General features: G+C 38.4%; 1 protein-coding gene across 1 annotated transcript; it reads right to left on the bottom strand.

The window, feature by feature from the left end:
• Positions 1 to 2,354: 2,354 nt before the first annotated feature.
• On the bottom strand, positions 2,355 to 15,754 carry GPR37 (G protein-coupled receptor 37). The gene is made up of 2 exons (XM_039355326.1): positions 14,700 to 15,754; positions 2,355 to 4,474 (listed from the first exon to the last, which is right to left on the bottom strand). The coding sequence occupies exons 1-2, from the start codon at positions 15,714 to 15,716 to the stop codon at positions 3,656 to 3,658; spliced, it is 1,836 nt and encodes a 611-aa protein (XP_039211260.1). The 5' UTR covers positions 15,717 to 15,754; the 3' UTR covers positions 2,355 to 3,655.
• Positions 15,755 to 18,157: the final 2,403 nt, after the last annotated feature.

Genomic DNA, 18,157 nt, shown 5'->3' with positions numbered 1-18,157 from the left:
AGCACAGTGATATCCATTCCTGTTAAAGAATTTTTATATTGATGGAGAAAACAGAAAACCTTTACCTCAAACTCAATTTTTGCTGACTTACACTGGCATAACTGCAAATTTTTAGGTAACCGTATGGGGTTGGTTTGTTCTTACCTTCTTCTGAAACATTTTACTGACTCTGTAATCTGGCCGTCAGATTGCATAGTAATCTCCTATCCAGGTACTGACCACCATACCTCTTTCTAAGCTTTCTACATCAGGGCTTTTCAACCTTTTCACAGATTGTACCACTTTTAGGACATGACAATATTCTAGTACTACCAGTGCTTAGCAAGGTGTCAAAAACTTGATGACTAAAAAAAGGGGGGGAGGGATTTTACTGGTTAGATTGATTTGTTGTTATAGAAATGGCTAGTTTATAATATGGAAAAGTAAAAAGTTGAGGTTCAGTGTGAATGCTTCCTTCCTACTGCAACAGTGGAACTCAGAAGTCAATGCCTTTTCTTTTTCCTTTCTCCTCCTCACTTTTCACAACCCACCCCTCACCCTTTTCTTGCAAAAGATTCTCTCTTGCTCATTCACATGTGGCTCACAAAAACTTCTCCCTTGCTTTCATTCACTCACATGTTGCTTGCACAAGCTTCTCTTGCTCATTCACTCACTTGTTCGCACAAGCTTCTCTCTTTCACTCACCTTTCACTCGTAAAGGCCACTCGCTTGCTCTCTCCTTTGCTAACAAAAACCTCTTCTCTTTCTCCATGTTTTTTTTCTCTCCCACCAAAACCTCCTCTCTCTGCCCTCTTCCTCCTCCTCTTCTCTTCCAGGTGCACCAGAAACTCCAACTAGCATGCAGCCACGTTGGCAGATCCTGGGGCTTCTGCCGAGCCCTGCAGCTCCAGTTGATCTCCTCCAGGCCTGCATGGCACCACTTTAGATCATTCCCTCCCCCACTACACTTGGCTAGGGGTTGTGTACCACCTGCCAGATGCTAAAATACCACCAGTTGAAAAGCCCTGTTCTAGATAAGCCAAGAATAGCTACACACCCATTTCTTCCCCATCTAAGAAAAATCCTTTCCAAACGTGATTAAAAATGAAAGAGGCATTCCTTCAAACATCTCTGTACATTCAATCCAGACTGACAGAAATTAAAAAAGAAATATTTTGTTTGAACTTTAAAAAAAAATAAACAAGAAAAAAGTTGGTATGTTTCATTTAAAATTGAACACACAAACATAAACATACTTGGTTGAAACTAAATAGCCCTAGCTGACTACAGGTGGTGACTGAAACAGTTGCACAAATAGTCCTTGACTTACAACCATTTGTTTAGTCACTGTTCAGAGTTACAACTGCACTGCAAAAGTAACTTATGACTTTTTTACATTTACGAACCACTGCAGCAGCATCCCCATGGTCACAAGATCACAATTAGGGTACTTGGCAACTGGCATGTTTCACTATCCTGGCATCATGTGATCACCATTTGTAACCTTCCCAGCTGATTTCCAACAAGCAAAATTAATGGGGAAGCCAGATTTGCTTAACAACTGCATGATTCACTTAACAACTGAAATGATTCACTTAACAACTGTGGGGCAAAATTCACTTAACAACTGCATTACTTAGCAAGGGAAATTTGGAACTCAACCATGGTTGTAAATCAAGAACTACCTGTAATTTCTAGACATCAACTATACTTCTCTAGTACCTTAGCAGCCTTCATTCAGGATTAGCGCTTTCTGTATTCCCCAAACTTTTGTGACATAAAACCTTTCATTTTCATCATGTTCCAAACTAACCAATTTCAGATAAAGAGGCCAAAATTTGTTCAACTTTCACTCTCTGACGAATAGAAATTGTTTTGAGCATGCTGTAACTGGTTAGCATTATATCAATTAAATTTCTGCAAAAATAAAAAATGTAAATTTTGAACTTTCTAACCATTACATTATGATGTAGTGTGATTACGGTATCTGGTTATCATGTCCTCTTTTTTATAGTATATCAAGAATAAGTGGAAAATCAAAGCTATGAATAAATATAGTTATGAATACAGTATTACAGTTAAGAATTAGGCAATAGGGAAATACTGTATAAAATCTGCTTGAATTTCTAATCAAAAACACCAAGAACACTTGCTTTGTTTCCACTGTTTTCACAGATGTCATTTCAATCAACTTCGACAAAAATGCTCAACATTTTTTTTAAAAAAATCTTCTTCTCCTACCTCTCATTACAGAAGATATAAACAGCCTTCATACAGCAAAATAAATATACCATTGAGGTTCTGAAAATTGACCTCAATTCAAAGTTTGTGTATTTCTAAGAAACATCAAGAAATAAAATATGCATCACACATTGTAAGCCTTCCAAATTTATTGTCACTAATTCTGTGGCAATTCTCTACTTCCTACAAATGGCATTTTTACTTACAGCAAGTGTTATATACACAGACTGAAGACCTACCTTTATTGTAGAAAATACTGTAAAAAGAAACTAATAGAATCACAAGTCATACACCCAATATGAGTGGGAATTCCCATTGGGACAGACAGAATACATGCCTTTGTATACAACGTGTTAAAAAGAAAAAAAATCTTCAGCCTGTATATTGTATATTGCAGAATTAAGGGATTTATTATGATTTTTTTGAAAGGTATACGATATTGGAACCTGTTGTGTAGATATGTTCTAACTTCCAATTCAATGTGTTAACACACGGGAGCTCAGACTTAGAAGCCATCCATATAATTATATATCCTACTCCATAAACGGTTATTGTTAGTCATACTGGCAGAAGGAAGAGGCTTTATACCCTTATGCATATACATGCATAGGATGTATGCTTTTGACTGGAACAGCATATTATAAAGACCATCTTAGTTATTTTATTACAAGTCAACATAAAAATGATTGCTTTCCCTATGGAAATTTTCTTATATCACTTGGTAAAATTGATAGTTAACAGTACAGGGAATACAATAAAATAGTATTGTTTCTGTGTCAAATAATCTCATAATTATTTACATCAAACAAATTTAAAACTATTCTCAAACACTCTAAATCACATCATCAAAACATTTGAGAGGTAAGGATACAATGATCTTGGTTAAGCAATTTAAAACCTCATTAGTAAAATATATGGGCACATACTTCACATGCCTCAAAATATATTGACTTACTAATATTTGTTTCCATCTTTTTAAAAGTTCATAGACAAACAATGGAATCCTTTGTATTTTTATACAGAAGTCTGAATTTAAGAAGACTTACTATCAAGTATGTATATTTAGGATTGCAACCTTCGAAATGCTTGTTATAAAGTGAACATTATCAAGGAAATTCCAGTAATAACTTCCCAAGCCAAAATCTGTATTAGTTTATATAATAGAAGAGAGTGGCCAAAATTAGTTCAGCCTTCCCCTAATAAAGAAATGCTAGCACCATCAATGATTCTAAAGATCCCTGGTGAGTCTGTTCTTTTTAGTAACTAAAGCTAGTTCTCAAAGAAAACTTATATACAAACCAGCATCCTTTAAATTTTACACAATTTATTTTTCCTTTTGCAACATGGGGAAAAAAATTAGGATCCAACTGAAATTAGCCTAAAACTCAAACCAATTTTATTGTAAGTTGGGAAAGGATTCTGATCAAAGGGAAAATCAACAGTGAGTTCCCACAGAGGCAAATGTGGACATTTCACGACGTATCGTACTAAAAGGGGACAGTTCAAGCTCTGTGGTGTATTCATTGTCATTATCATCACTTGTTACTGTAGAAGACTTCTGAATGCACTCATCACAACAGCAACAGCAGCACTCCAAGACAGCTCGGCTGAATGGTTTACAAAGACAGAAGAGGAGAACTGGAGTCACGCAAGATTTAAAGAACAAGAGAAACTGACTAATCAGATGGAGAAGGTCCATAGTCTGCTGAGATACCCCCGTGGACATGTAGGCAGTGACAATATTGCAAATGTTTTCTGGAATGGTGCAAAAACCATACAAAATGGTCAGCGCCACAACTGTGCAGTTCATTTGGCTTTCCAGCTGAATCTGCCGCTTGTTTCCACGGGTGCAAGCTTTTTCCACTTTTCGGATTTTCCTGGCAGTCACCAATGAGCAAGTGATGGTAAAAAGTGTTGGTAAACAAAAGTAACAGCCAAAGTACCACCAGAGCCTTGCACTATCATATGTAAGTGCTAACACATATATTGTGTCAGGTAAGTGGGGAGAGACCTTGACCACACATCGTTCCACAGGTGGATTCCCACTAATTTCAGAGTTTTCTTTAGTCAATTGGCGCAGAACCACTTCAGGAAGAGCCAGCAGTAAAGCTCCAATCCATATCACAGCCAGCTTGGCTGTTGTGGATGTGCAGTTTTCAATCATTTCATAATACATTTGCACGTTGGTGGCAGCCCGAAATCGGTCTATGCAGAGGGCACATAATGTGAAGGTTGTTACTCCAAGAGATGATACCTGGATAAGGAGGAAAAATAAATAAATCAGAATTTAGATACGAGGATGGTGGGATATCAACAGAACACAAAATATCTAAATTTCCAGAAAGCTACCCCCTAATTTATAAACTTGTTATAGTAGGGTAATATCTCTTTATTAGTGCAGCACTTCCTTTAATTTTTATTTTTATTGAAATTTTTCTTAATAGAATATATAAATGAAAATAAAGGCAACTGGGGAAATAAGTAAAAAGAAAGAGGAAGAAGAAAAGTCTGGTGGAGAAGAAAGAAGGAAAAAGCAGTGACTTCCAACTTCTCATACAGTAAGTTACATAGGTTCTTTTTCAAGGATCTTTTTCTTTGTTTTGCTTGAAGACCTTTCCCTTCTCATTCAAGAAGCTTCTTCAGTTCTGACTGAATAGTGGATGAGAAGCAAAGCTTCTTCAAGCAAAACAAAGAAAGTCCAGTTGCTTTGGGACAACCATGATCTGGATGACTGAGAATTTCCACAGATAATAAATTACACAGTAAATTTATAATCTCAATTTTCATTTCTACATAATACTGAGTATTAGCCATTTCTATAACAACAACCTATTTTAATCATTGCAACCCAAAGTTAAGAGTTTTATTTTTATTCCTCTTTTGAGCAGAAAGTCCAGAAGCGGTTTCTGAGTAGAAAGAAAACTAGATACATTCTTTTCCTTAATCAACAATTTTACTTTCCCATCACTGCCAGTTCCAGCACTTTTTCAATCCATAGAGGACTTCCCTTAAGTGACATGAATATCTTCCCCTCCTCTGAAAACCAAAATAATTAAAATAGAAATGGTAACTGCTTCAATATATTAGGAATTAAACAGAGGTGTGCCAAAAACTCAGGATAAATCCGTAACAGCATTCTATTATAATTCATTTTCAATCTGATATCATGATCATTGGGATATATACTTAAATAAATAACATTGGATAGGGAGCCAGCCACATGTCACAGTTTGTACAGGATGCATCTTGGTCCAATGAAAAGATATTACCTGAATTGAAATTAGAGCTGATTCTATTCTGCCAGCAGCAGAAAACCCGTCTAATTGCATTTCTTTTTTCAGTTCATGCTCTGCTGCTATGCTCCTTTGGCAAATTATCCTGTCTCTGTTAAAAAATGACCTAAGACAAGCATCTACCATCAGATGATAGTAAATTCCAACCAGGAGCTATTTAAAGAACGCAGTGCTACTTTTTCCCCAGTTAGATCATTAGTCCATTCCACAGAACATCATCTGTTCCAAAAATGAGCTATCTTTTGGCATCCAGGGTCGGAACACAACAAGGGGGAGGGAGGAGTAGAGGACTGCAAGATGAAGAGAATCATATCACATATGCAGATAAGGGTGGGCTTGGGGAAAAAGGGGTTTGTTTGCTGTTATGTTATCCATATTTTCCCACCAAGAAAGGCCAGGAAATTGTGTCAGCTTCATGGTCAGAGGGTTGTAAAGGATGCAAAATGAGACTGTGGGGACTAAGACAGCCACTACTAGTCGGTAGTAATTAGCAGATCTCCAGTATTTATGAGAGAGAGATGGTCCTGTAGATAGTCTGGCCCTAAGTTGCTTAGGTCTTGAAAGGTCAACAACAGCTCATTAAATTGTTCCCAAGGGGCAACTTGCATTTAGAGCAGTTCTTTCATTTCCTCTGTTTGCAGTATTCCTTGGCCAGTCAGCAACCGCTTGCACAGGCAAACCCTGATAAAGCACCTTGCATTTATCATAATGGGTTGAAATTCAAGCATGGCTAATAGTCTGAATGGTTCAAGAATTACTGTAGTTGGCATATTATCTGTAGCTGTATGAATATATTCTTTGCTATAGCTATTCTAAGTCCAACTTTCACAGGGAACAAAAGAACTGGATTTTACCAGCTTGATAACTGCACTTAACCCAAAAGGCCCAGAATTAGGATAGGAATTAGAATAATAGAATTGGGAAATTGGAGGTCTTCTAGTCCAACCCCCAGCTGAAGCAGGGGACGTTATACCATTTCAGACAAATGGCTATCTAATCTCTTCATAAAAACCTCCAGCGATGGAGCACCCACAACTTCTGGAGGCAAATTGTTCCATTGGTTAATTCAGGGGTTGCCAACTGGGAGTGCAAGACAATATTCCAGGGGATGCAAAAACTTGGGTTTTCAAAATGATAATGTATATGCATAATTTGTTGCCATTATTTTGAACTTTTGTTAAGGGGTGCAAGAATATATCAGAAGTGTTCTAGGGGTATAGAAAAGGTTGGGAGCTCCTGGGTTAATTGTTCACACTGTCAGGAAATTTCTCTTTATTTCTAGGTTGGCTCTCTCCTTCATACATTTCCATTCATTGTTTCTTGTCCTGCCTTGCTTTGTAAAATAGGTTCCCTCTTTTTGGTGGCAGCCCATTAGATATTGGAAGACTACTATCATGTCCCCCCCTTGTTAAGATTATTCCCATCAATTTCATGAAAATGTGAAACCATGTAGGGCACATAAATAATCTCATAGGTCAATGACACAGGTGTCAAATAGTTTAGTTGTACCACCTTCTATGTGCATCCAAACAGGAAGCTGAAACACTGCCTCTACTATGGCCCAGAGGAATACCATGGCCAATGCTACTGAAGATTGGTAATAGTATTAGAAATGTCATATTCCTTGAATCTAGCTTCTTGTGTAGTTATTCATTAAAATCTCAGTATCATATCCTAGATGGCACTCCACTTGAAGTAGGGTGGGATGTTTTATCCAGATGTATCTTGCACTTTAAAACTGTCATCTTCACTAAGAACAAAAGATTGAAAGACTGGCTTATAATTATAAAAATGCTCCTGGTCTAGGAATAGTGTTTTAAGGAAAACCAATATGATTGCCTTCTTTAAAGGAATACATCCCTCATTCAAAGAAACAAGAACTCTCTCATGCAATTATATATATAGCCCCAACTTAGCCAAAATTCATTAGATGTTGTCTCTCACCTCTAAACATACCTTCCTCTGTCCCATTGAAATATAGTACCGACACACCAGGAATGAGCTTAAATTTTAGATTGAGGGTTCTGTTGGGATATGAATTTCATATGCACAACTGGACCTGCAAAACTGTTTCAAATGTGCTGTTATTACTCTTTGAATCGTAAGTTATTGAAGTACAACAGGTTTTTTTTTCAATTTGGCACCCTCCCTACTTTCTAAATATTAAACGCGTTTGGTGGCACCTTTTCAGACTTACAAATTTAATTAAAAGGCATCATTTTTGTGAAATACAGCTACAGTTAATTGAAGTTTATAGCTTTCAATTAAATTTGAAAAGGTGCTACCAGACACCTATTTTTTGGCTGCCACAGACTAACACATCTCTTCTCCTACAATCCATACTTTCTAGGAATTTGAAAACTTACAATCAGACAACATGGAGGGAATTAGATTGGGGACAAAAAAAGTTGTCAGTACTGTTGCCTTTTCATATTTAACAATAATGTCTGACATCATTTATTGTGTAAATTTAGAAGGGAGTTTAGTTCCAAGGAAGAACATCTAGAACTAATTTCTACAGCAGCAAGATAACAAATGTAGCTTTTGTTAGCCTCAAAACACTGCTCTGTTTTCTGCCAAGTCAAAGACAAATTCCTTTCTGTTTTGAAATTTCACATTCAGGATGTAGGGCAGATACAAATGTTTGTGGACCACTTTTAGTCAATGCCAATATTGCCTCTTTTCATTTGCATGTATAAAGGCATCTGGAAAATGATCCCGAAACAAGCATTTCCAATATCAGGATGAGCAGAGAAATAAAGCTGACTATTTGACCAAAGTCTGATGGGCAAAACTCTTGTATGCATGTTGAGAAGCATACATGGATCCTGAAGTTTTGAAGAAGAAAAAAGGATTTAAAATGATCAAGTTTTATTAGTACGGAAATTGTCAAAGTTATATTTTCATGGCTCACTGAATGTGCAGACTTGCACTGGAAGTTCAACCTGTTTTCAGGTCCACTTTGACATTTCTAGGAATTCAAGTATTTTGTAGGTTTATTCCACTGGGCAAAATGTCTTCACTGTGAGAAAAGAAGATGAATATAACAAGGAAATTTCATTGGTTTTATCTGTACATAGTTTCTTCCACAGCAGTTATATACTGCTCAAATCATCAACTTTGGGCAGAATAACATAGGCAAGAACAATCATGTCTCACTTAGTTTTTTATTACCAAAATGTCCATGCTCATAATGGATGAAATCCAAAGAAAGGACATTCTCTGAAAAATGCTGAATGAATCACTCAGGGCTTCAAAACCTTGCTGAGCACAAGTTGGCAGAAAAGAGTCACAGAAAACTCTACCTCTTCACACATTTTAAAGTTGCCAAGGCTGAAAAATATTGCCTTTAGTTAGTTCTAGCTGATTAACATTGTAGTCTGTATGGATGTGGGGAGTAGAAAGGAGTATCACTGCCACATTGCTTTTTAACTCTGCTGACCTAATGGTGTAATCCACACTTATACACACAAGAAAAATATGGTTTAATAAACATACAGAGAGCACATTTTAAAAACACACAGAGAGCACTTCATAAAGTTTATGTTAAACCTCTTGTTACTGATTTGTTGCATGGTTTACTTCAAATCAGCTGCAAAAATAGGAGAAATGCAAAGCAGTGCCTTAAGAATATTAATCAAGGTTAAATTGGATTAGTGAAGGTCTATGCTAAATGCATGTTTGTTGTGTAATAAGCTGATTAACCTGCACGCTCATAAACCGATCCTGATTATTAAATGATATATCTCTAAATTGCTGTATATTTATTGTCAGTAATATATCATGTACCACAGATCTGAGTCAATAACTGAATTAGCATGTCATTAAATAACTAACTTGTCACTTTAACATTACTGTTAGTTTAACACATGCTACTATGTAGCAGTGGCACCAGTTTTGGTAAGAACTAAGCCATCACATCATTATTGTGACTTCAGCCTTCCATCCTTCCGAAGTTGGTTAAAAGAGGACCCAGATTGTTGGGGGCAACATGCTTACTCTGTAAACTGCTTAGAGAGGGCTGTAAAGCAGTATGAAATGGTATATAAATCTAAGTGCTATTGCTATTGAAATGTTATCACATTTCTTGTTTGAAATTGTAGTCCACGATATATACTGCTGGTTAATTCTAGAAAAAGCATGGTTTCAAGAGTGGACCTGAGTAGACTCCCTGAAGTTACTTTAAAAGTTGAAAAACCAGTACTGCTGTGCACTGCATTATTGCATGTTATTTCAGCAAACAGCAAAAAGTCTGCCCAATCATTCTGTTGATAATTTACATAGCATCTTATATATTGTTCTATTGGTACCTGGATGAAAACTGGAACTGAGAGTAAAGCACTTGGCCTTAAATATTCCAAATATTGTCTCTATTTAAGTGTCAATTCAAGGGAGCAGCTCCATTAAAATCAAGAACATTAATACAAAGAAAACATATTTCAGAATAAATGAAACAAGCAAATACAGGTTTTCTAACTTCTTATTAATTTACAATATGTGTTTTCTGAATTACTACAAAGTAATATAAATTATATTTCAATCAGGATGGACTTCATATAATATGGCTTTAAATTATTGATTAAAAGCCACTTCACAAATATAACATCAAAAAGAGGTTCCAAATTAAAAATGAACATATGGCAAATGAATATAATTATTTCTAACAGCAAATTAAAATTCCACAATACATCTGGAAATTAAATTGCTGTTACATAATTCATTCATGTTTTATGGTAGCCACATGAAAATTAACAGAAAATTGAGTTTTAAATCTTTAAAGAGATTCAATAAAATCCTTTCCATCCTCAGTGGAAAAAAATTTAACAAATATTAATACAAATTTTCCTCACAGAGTAACCAGGATGGCATCAAAAGATTCATGCTGATCATAAACCACAAATCAAGTGCCTTAATATATATTTATAAATTCATGGCATGCAATTAAGTTGAAATCTACATTTTTCTTTTTATAAAAGGGTAAACTTAGCCAGCACCTTCAAAGTTCTTTGTTTAGATTTACAAGAACATGGTTTCAACATCAGCTGCAATGTTATTTTAGTTTCTTCCTCATGTTTTAAGATCTGGTTCAATAGATTTATACACTTGAATTACAATTTCATTGAGCAACCCCATGAACATAATGTACAGTACTAGATTAGTGGTGGAGGGATGCTCACCTTTGAAAGTTCTTTGGATTAATCTCTCCCTCAGTGGTTCCTGTAGTCTGCAATTTTTCTGGAAATCCATTCATGCTCCCACATCATTTGAAGGTTCTTCATCTCAAAGTGCATAGCTAAATGTCTATGGAGATTCTCAGTCGTCCAGGTCATGGTTGTCCTAAAGGTGCTTTTTGCTTGTTTTTATTTAAAGATGAGAGTCAACTACTCTCTAAAAAAATGCACTTTGGGATGAACACCCTTCCAATGGTGCGGGAGTATGAACGGATTTCCAGAAAAAATGCAGACCACACAACACAGTCTTTTCAGCAATTCCAAGAAGGCTCCACATCCATTTGCACTATTCAGGTGACCCTGAAGACACAGACAAGAAGGCCTCCAAGTGGTCTCAACGACTCTCTAAAACAATGCAAATGACCAGCTGTCTGAAAGGATTATAAATCCTTCCATTCCCCACTATCCAGTCAGAAGTGAAGAAGCTTTTTGGATGAGAAGCAAAACATTTTCAAAGAAAGACAAGAACGTCTTGGAAAAGCACCTTTGGAACAAGTCTAGAAGAAGATTGTATTACTGAAGAAATAATACAGAAAAGTCAGATTACAATATTATACCTGGAAATAAGGTATAAAGTACCCCATTGTGCTTATTTCTAAGTTGATTTTAAATTTCTTGGAGCAAATTACATATTAAAAAATAACACATACGAAGCTAGCATTATGACAAGGGAATGATGAGTTGATGAGATGGCTCCATTGTTTGTAACATCTAATGCTATCTCCTTGCTCTGAATCATAATACTGTTTTTAATTGTAGAATTTTTGTTTATATTGCTATTTTATAGTTTTTATTGTACACCTCCGCAAGTTAAATTGTGTGAGATGGATGGCCATATAAACATGAAAAATAAATGAAATAAATAGATCACTTTAATGATGCCTTTACAATAGACTTGCCATCAGCCTTTGTATGACAATGATTACTTAATAATCTTTTTTTTAAAGACCTTACATTTAGGTTGCAAAGCAATTCTTTAAGTTGACTGTTGTGCAATATCAAATTTAACAGATTTCTCTGTAACATGGGAACATAGTAGATAATATCTGAAGATGGCAAAAATTGCATTTTTTTTCTTCACTGTGAAAAAAACCTCACCTAGTTTGGAAAAATGGAAGATTAATAGCATTATCATATTCTCTCTCATTTTCAAGTAACCCGAACACTGAAGAAGAAATCAACGGCAAGTCATTCTGAACAGTTGTCAAGAATACTCCACTAACATGTCCATAAACTCACTGAGACTTAAACTGAGGAATACTTTTTTTTTTTTAGAAACTTTAAAGTCCTCCAGAGATTATTGAGGTATAACTCCCAGCAGCTTTCATTATTGCTGATGCAAATTGAGGCCTTTACAGTAATGCTTGTAATTCATCAACCTCTAGAAGAGCACAATTATCCTGCTTTACAAGCGATTAGAACAGGGCTGTCAAACTGGTGGCCTGTGGGCTGGATGTGTCATGCGCAGGCCATGCCCACCCCAGCTCTGCAAAGGCAATGACGCCATTAAGTTTGACACCCGTGGATTAGATGAACATATGAAAGATACATCAACTAAGGCTTATTTACCTTCAAATGTTCAGAGATAACAGGCCTCTGAACAATACATGCTTGGGATCAAAAATAGGGGCACATCTTATTCATATAATGTTCTAGGACTCTACAAACATTATGATGGTGAAATGTTCTAAGTTCAAAATGGCCATTGTCAGTGTTCTCAGTATGAAACACAACATAGGTTACAAGAAATTTGTTCCAAGTGTGAAACAAAACATGGCATGAAGAGGCAGTAGTTTGAGCAGGAACACACAAATCATCTTCTTCTTTGAATTGTTCCAGCTACGAAATAATTGTTCGGAATTTTCCAAGCTTGGAACAAAATACATCTTCTATGTAATTCATATCTCTACTCCAATTTTTTCATTTCTTAATAAAGCCATTTATTATTGAACATGATGCTGCAATTGAACAGCATGGTCCAGCAATACTTGTTTTAGTATGTTTTCAATATTGGACCTTTACTTTAAAAAGTTCTTAACCCAACATAAAAGAATTTTAAGCTTACATATTAATTTAAGCTAATACAACAAGCTCAGCGGTGAGGAATTCTGTTCAGTGAAAATGAGAAGTTCCTCATCCCTGCTTTAATCCCGATATTGCTGTCAAGGTGGTAAACCTCCAATATAAACTGACAGGTTGTTACACTGACATCTTAAATTTATTAAATGGCTCTAGGTCTGTCATGGAAAAGGTCATGTTTACTCCATGCTCCTGTGTTTTATGGGGAAGTTTTACAGTTAGGGGTCATATCTTACAGGCAAGCTTTTAAAGTTACAAATCAGTGTGATTTATTTGGTCAATGTATTTCCACAGTATTGCACTTTCCACTATAAGAGGACCAGAAAAAAAACCCACACCTTCTTTTCCATTTCCTGCCATGCATGCAATTTAAATACAATTCAGGAAATATTTTTTTTGCCTGACTAATGGACTACTAGAAATGGGACTTTCTAGGGGACTACAAGCATCCTATTTCTCTTCATTTACCCATCTGCTGCTAATTAAATGAATGATAACAAGCATACTGTCACATGCATACAATCATTCCACACTATCAACCAGATTTAATGGTTTCTTTTTTCCAGGAAATAAATAAAATAGACAACTGAACAGTGGAGAGGAGTCTGTCCAAGCAGGATAGCAAAATATCTGTTCCCTTGCCCAAAGCCAAGGATTTAATCAAAACCTGGGATATTTAAAAAAGTAAAACAAAACAAAAACAAAGCAAGTGACCCAAAACCAAGTTAATATTTTAATATTTTTAATTTGTTTTAATTTTTGTAATTTTAATCTATTTTATAACTGTTACTATATGTTGATGTAAGCTGCTCAGAGTTGCCTGAACTGTGAGATGGGTGACAAACAAATTTGATAAATAAAAATAATATTGTTAATATTGCAATAATCATGTTTGTGGCTTTCATGCTATAAGACCGTCTCTTTTACTCTATTAACTTTCACCTGTAGAAATGAGGCATTTTCTTCTGCAGTAAATCTGATAAGATATGTAACAAGGATATTATATTTATGCATACAAGTTTGGATGCAAACACTTGGATCCAAAGATTTGTTTAACTCCATCAATTGGCCTACAATATTTGGATTAAAGCCAATATACAGTTTCAACACCCTAGTTAGTAAGTTGAAAGTTGGAAGCACATTTTCCAGTTTATAATGCAACTTATTTCATAAAATAAAGACAAGGGGCTTATTTATATTATTTATACCTAATCATTTCTCATTTGTAAATCAAAAAGCAGTGGGAAATGTAGAAAGACCATTTTTAACTTTACAACATCTCTTCAGTTCAGTAAATGTTATCTATTGAAGGTTGCACAACTCTTTTTGATTGAATAAAGATTAAGCAATCTAGTACCTTGCAGATGCTTGAAATTCCAGCCACAATCAGCTGCAACCAGCATAGCCAAAGGCAAGGGAGAGTAACAGATTGCATGCCTTTGGAATAAATTACTGGAGTTTGGATAATGCCTACACCTGAGATCTTTGGAACAGAGCCAAATATCTAAACATAAATCTGGCCTCATTTAACTTATATTTGCACTGCATACTTCTAGCAGAACTAGTTAACAGACTGAGAAAGAACCATACCACAATCAGATAAATAGTTCATGTCTTGAATTTAATACAATAAATTCCGTTACCAAGGAAAAAATGCAAAAAAAGTGAAAGTAGACACACCAGATGTAAGGAAGCAGGACATCCTCAATTTCTAAGGATCAGGTAGAGTCAACAGATCTTAGGTAATTATCTGCAAATATGAAAGACCAAAGCAGTGGGATTCTGATTCCAATTCATTAAGAAAGCACTGGGTTCATGATCCCAATCTCATGAGCCTCTATGAAACTACAGATTGGTGACATTTATTGTTACTTACCTCAATGTAAGGTACAATTTTGCAGGAGAAATCGTCCAACAGCCACTTTTTGGTGAGTTCTTGGAAGATCACCAGAGGCAGGCAGAAAAAAATGATAAGGAAATCCCAAAAGGCTAAGTTGGCTAGCAAAGAGTTGGAGATGCTCCTCATATAGTAGTTATGGCAGACAATGCACATCACTGCCATGTTCCCCATTATCCCAATGCCAAAGATTATTACTGACAAACACATGACTGCATAGGCACCATAGGACTCCTGAGTCAGTGGGTAAAAAGGGTTCTTTACATGAGATGGTTGAAAACTCCCATTTCTGAGGGCAACAGGTACCCTTCCTGCCATTTGACTAGTTGAGCCATTCAAGGGTAATGCCTGAGGCACAACATTTCTCACAACTTCCTGAAAGGGAGTTATCTGACTATCCACTGAGATATTGAAGTCACTGATGTAGTGCCTGTTCTTGAAAGTTTTACTTTTTTTTGCTCCTCTTGTGTCCTGGGACTCCCCAGCCCCACGCTTGCTTCTTGCATATTTCCTTTGGCCAAGTCTTGTTGAGCTCTTCTCCCACTCTTCAGCCTTAAAAGCACTTCTGGTCCTCAAAACTACAGAAGAATCTTGCCTCAAATGACTTTCACCTCTTTTTTCCAAATGACCTCCAGCCTGATGCACACCTTTCCCATGCTTGACAGTCTGAGTGTCTCTCCGGTCTTTGCTGGCATCACTATAATCCTTCAGCGGAGCCCAGCCCTTCTGACCTCCAGCCTTAGCCTGGAGTTTGTTTAGATGCTCTTTGGGTATGGAAGTCTCAGGAATGCCATCTACGTGCCCCACACCCCAAGCTGCTTCTTGCTTGTGGGCCGCTTGTTGAAGTACCGGAAGAGCCGGCTGGCACCACAATTCACACTCCCGATCTTTTCTGACAATACCATCGCCATTTAATGTTGCTTGGGATGTTACCTGGGCAAAGATAAACGGCATGACCATGTGCCAAAGTAAGCCAAATGTTTTGAGAAGATGCATGGTTAGCGAAGGACCTGGTACCTCCAACCACACCCTTATTAACGGTTTTTGCCCAAGGTGGAAGGGCTGCCACTCAAATGCATTTCACCAACCTATTCCCAAGCAGAAGAAAGGTGAGAAGTGAGCCAGAGTCTCTTTTGTCGATAAATAACCCTGATTATTTCCTGGAGAGGTATCATGTTCCAGTCACGCCCTCAGCACATGGATCCGCCGTTTCTAGAAGGTGTGAATTAAAGATGAGAAGGAACTAACCTCCTCCGAAGAAAATAATAAAACCGCGAAATAAGAAATCCCCTTCCCGGGCGGGAGAATTTTCTTTTGCACCCAAGTTAACCTTCGGGGAGAAATCAAGGAAAGTTGCATCAATCGCGGCTTCGGGATCGCGAAGAAAGATCACTGCTGGAGATACACTCCAAGCAAGCCTCGCTGGGCGAGCTCTCCGCCTTTCCCAGCCACTGCCGCCTTGGGCTGCCCCGTTTCGCAGTCCTCCCAAGATTGCCACTAGCCGCTCGCCGGCCGCCGAGGTACGATCCTTGGGGCAAGAGCGGACGATCGCGCCATCGCCTTCGCCCAGTCCTCCGGGGGCGCAACGGAGCTATCTTAGGCACTTTCCCGGAGGCAGGTGAAATGCAAGGAGTGGCTGGCCCTTGGGCGGAGCCGAACGAGAGCTTGACGCCGGTGGTCCTTAGTGGCTGGGGCTGGGTGGATCGCCGGCAGCCTCCGAAAAGGAAAGAAGAGGGGGCTTTCTGCTTTGGAGGGAGCAGTTCGTCCCCCGCCCAAGGGGAGCCCAAAAAGTTGCTTCCAGGGCCAGCTGCGAGCAGGTTGGGAGCAGCGCCGCTCGAGAGCCAGCAACAACTTGTTGCTTCTTCCGCCCTACCTACGCCTGGCAGCTGGGCACGAAAGGGCAGCTTCTGAATCTGCGGGCGGGAGAGAGTCTCGTGCGGGGGGACACGGGGCGGCGACGGTTGTTCTGCCGCGGCCGGGGGAAATCCTGGTCGACTCCTTCTTCCCTTTCTCTCGCTGCCTTTGCCTCGGGCTCCAGAGGCAGGCAAACGGCTTCCCCTGGCGGCTGCCGCTCCGCTAAGCTTCACGCCACATCCACTCGCGCTTGGTAGCCGCTTCGAGTAAAGGTGGGGAAGGGAGGGAGCGGGAGAAGAGGCTGGAGGTCTCCGAGTGCGCACGCGCCGCGCTTCCCTGGCTTCGGGCAGCCCAGCGCTTCTTTCTTTGCTAAGCGTCTTCGGAGTATAAGCGGGTGGGGGTTGCTGGAGCCCCGTTGCTTTCTTGGCTTTTTAAGACAAAAGCAGGACCTTTCTCGTTCTTGTTGATATTTGTAGAGGCATTTCCTCTCCCCCCAAAACACACCGGGTAATAGAAGAGCCAAGCGCTCGTAAAATCGAGCCCGCCCCGGGGGGGCGTAATTGCTCGATCCAAAACGCAGCAAAGCGAAATCCCCGGTACCTGATGCGCGCGCGATCGCTCGCAGCCTGAAGCGTGAGAAGCTTTTAGGTTAATTAAGGCAAGACTCGAAAGTGGTGCAGGAGAGTCACCTCGACGTAGAGGGAATTCCTGGTCCTTATTATGTACACCACGCCTGTCGTACTCTCTGCTGGACGTTACTGCCTAGAATGAGTTAATGAAGCGGGAGTACATCAATACATCAGCCAGGAATTGTAACGATAGCTGAGTTCGCATAAGTGAACGTTTGCAAGTTTCGCTGCTACATGCTAAATTCAGTTAGTGTTAATTTCGCCTAGGGGTTTTCTTTAGGTCGAAAGGCTGCATCCGGTCCTGACCGAAATCGCTGTTAACAGCTGTAGTAATACAACGCAGTTAACCAGGTCAGAAAGGACTTAGTTACTACGTTTGGATCGGTTTGGTCAATGCGTGTGCTAAGCTTGGTATTTGTTTCTTCATGGAATGGATAAGTTATAACCATCTAGTTCTAGTCCAACCTTTTGTCTGGTCCATTCAGCCCCTCATTTAAACCTCCAGAGAGGAAAAGCCATTACTGATAGAGGGGAGTCTGTTTCATTGCTTCCCAGTGCTCAGTCTTCCTAATAATTAGATCCTGGTCTGCTCTTATTTTCAACTTACAACAAGTTCAATCAGCAGCTCTCACAAGGTAGGACTGGTAGGAGATATTAAAATAGGCATGAAGGTAGTTCTGTCACCACCCTTTTTAACTCCTTCATATAACAATCTTTTAAATGTTTGTAGACTGTTCTTACATTTCTTTTTCTTTTTGCAAGCTAAAGAAGGCTAGCTCCTTTCTCTGTTCTTTACACTTACAGCGTTTAGTCTAAATAGATGTTCTCTGAATCCTGCTCATAGAATTGAGCTGGAAGGGACCTTGGAGGTTATCTAGACCAACCCTATGTCTTTGGCCAGTCTAGAATTGGATAATCAATCTACTGCAGTGGTTCTCAACCTGTGGGTTGGGA

This window comes from Crotalus tigris, unplaced genomic scaffold (assembly GCF_016545835.1).
Source record: "Crotalus tigris isolate CLP2741 ecotype Arizona unplaced genomic scaffold, ASM1654583v1 scf7180000018675.461491, whole genome shotgun sequence".
NCBI classification, from domain to species: domain Eukaryota; kingdom Metazoa; phylum Chordata; class Lepidosauria; order Squamata; family Viperidae; genus Crotalus; species Crotalus tigris.
The sequence above is the reverse complement of the archived record's forward strand: the minus strand, read 5'-3'. Positions and strand labels throughout refer to the sequence as shown.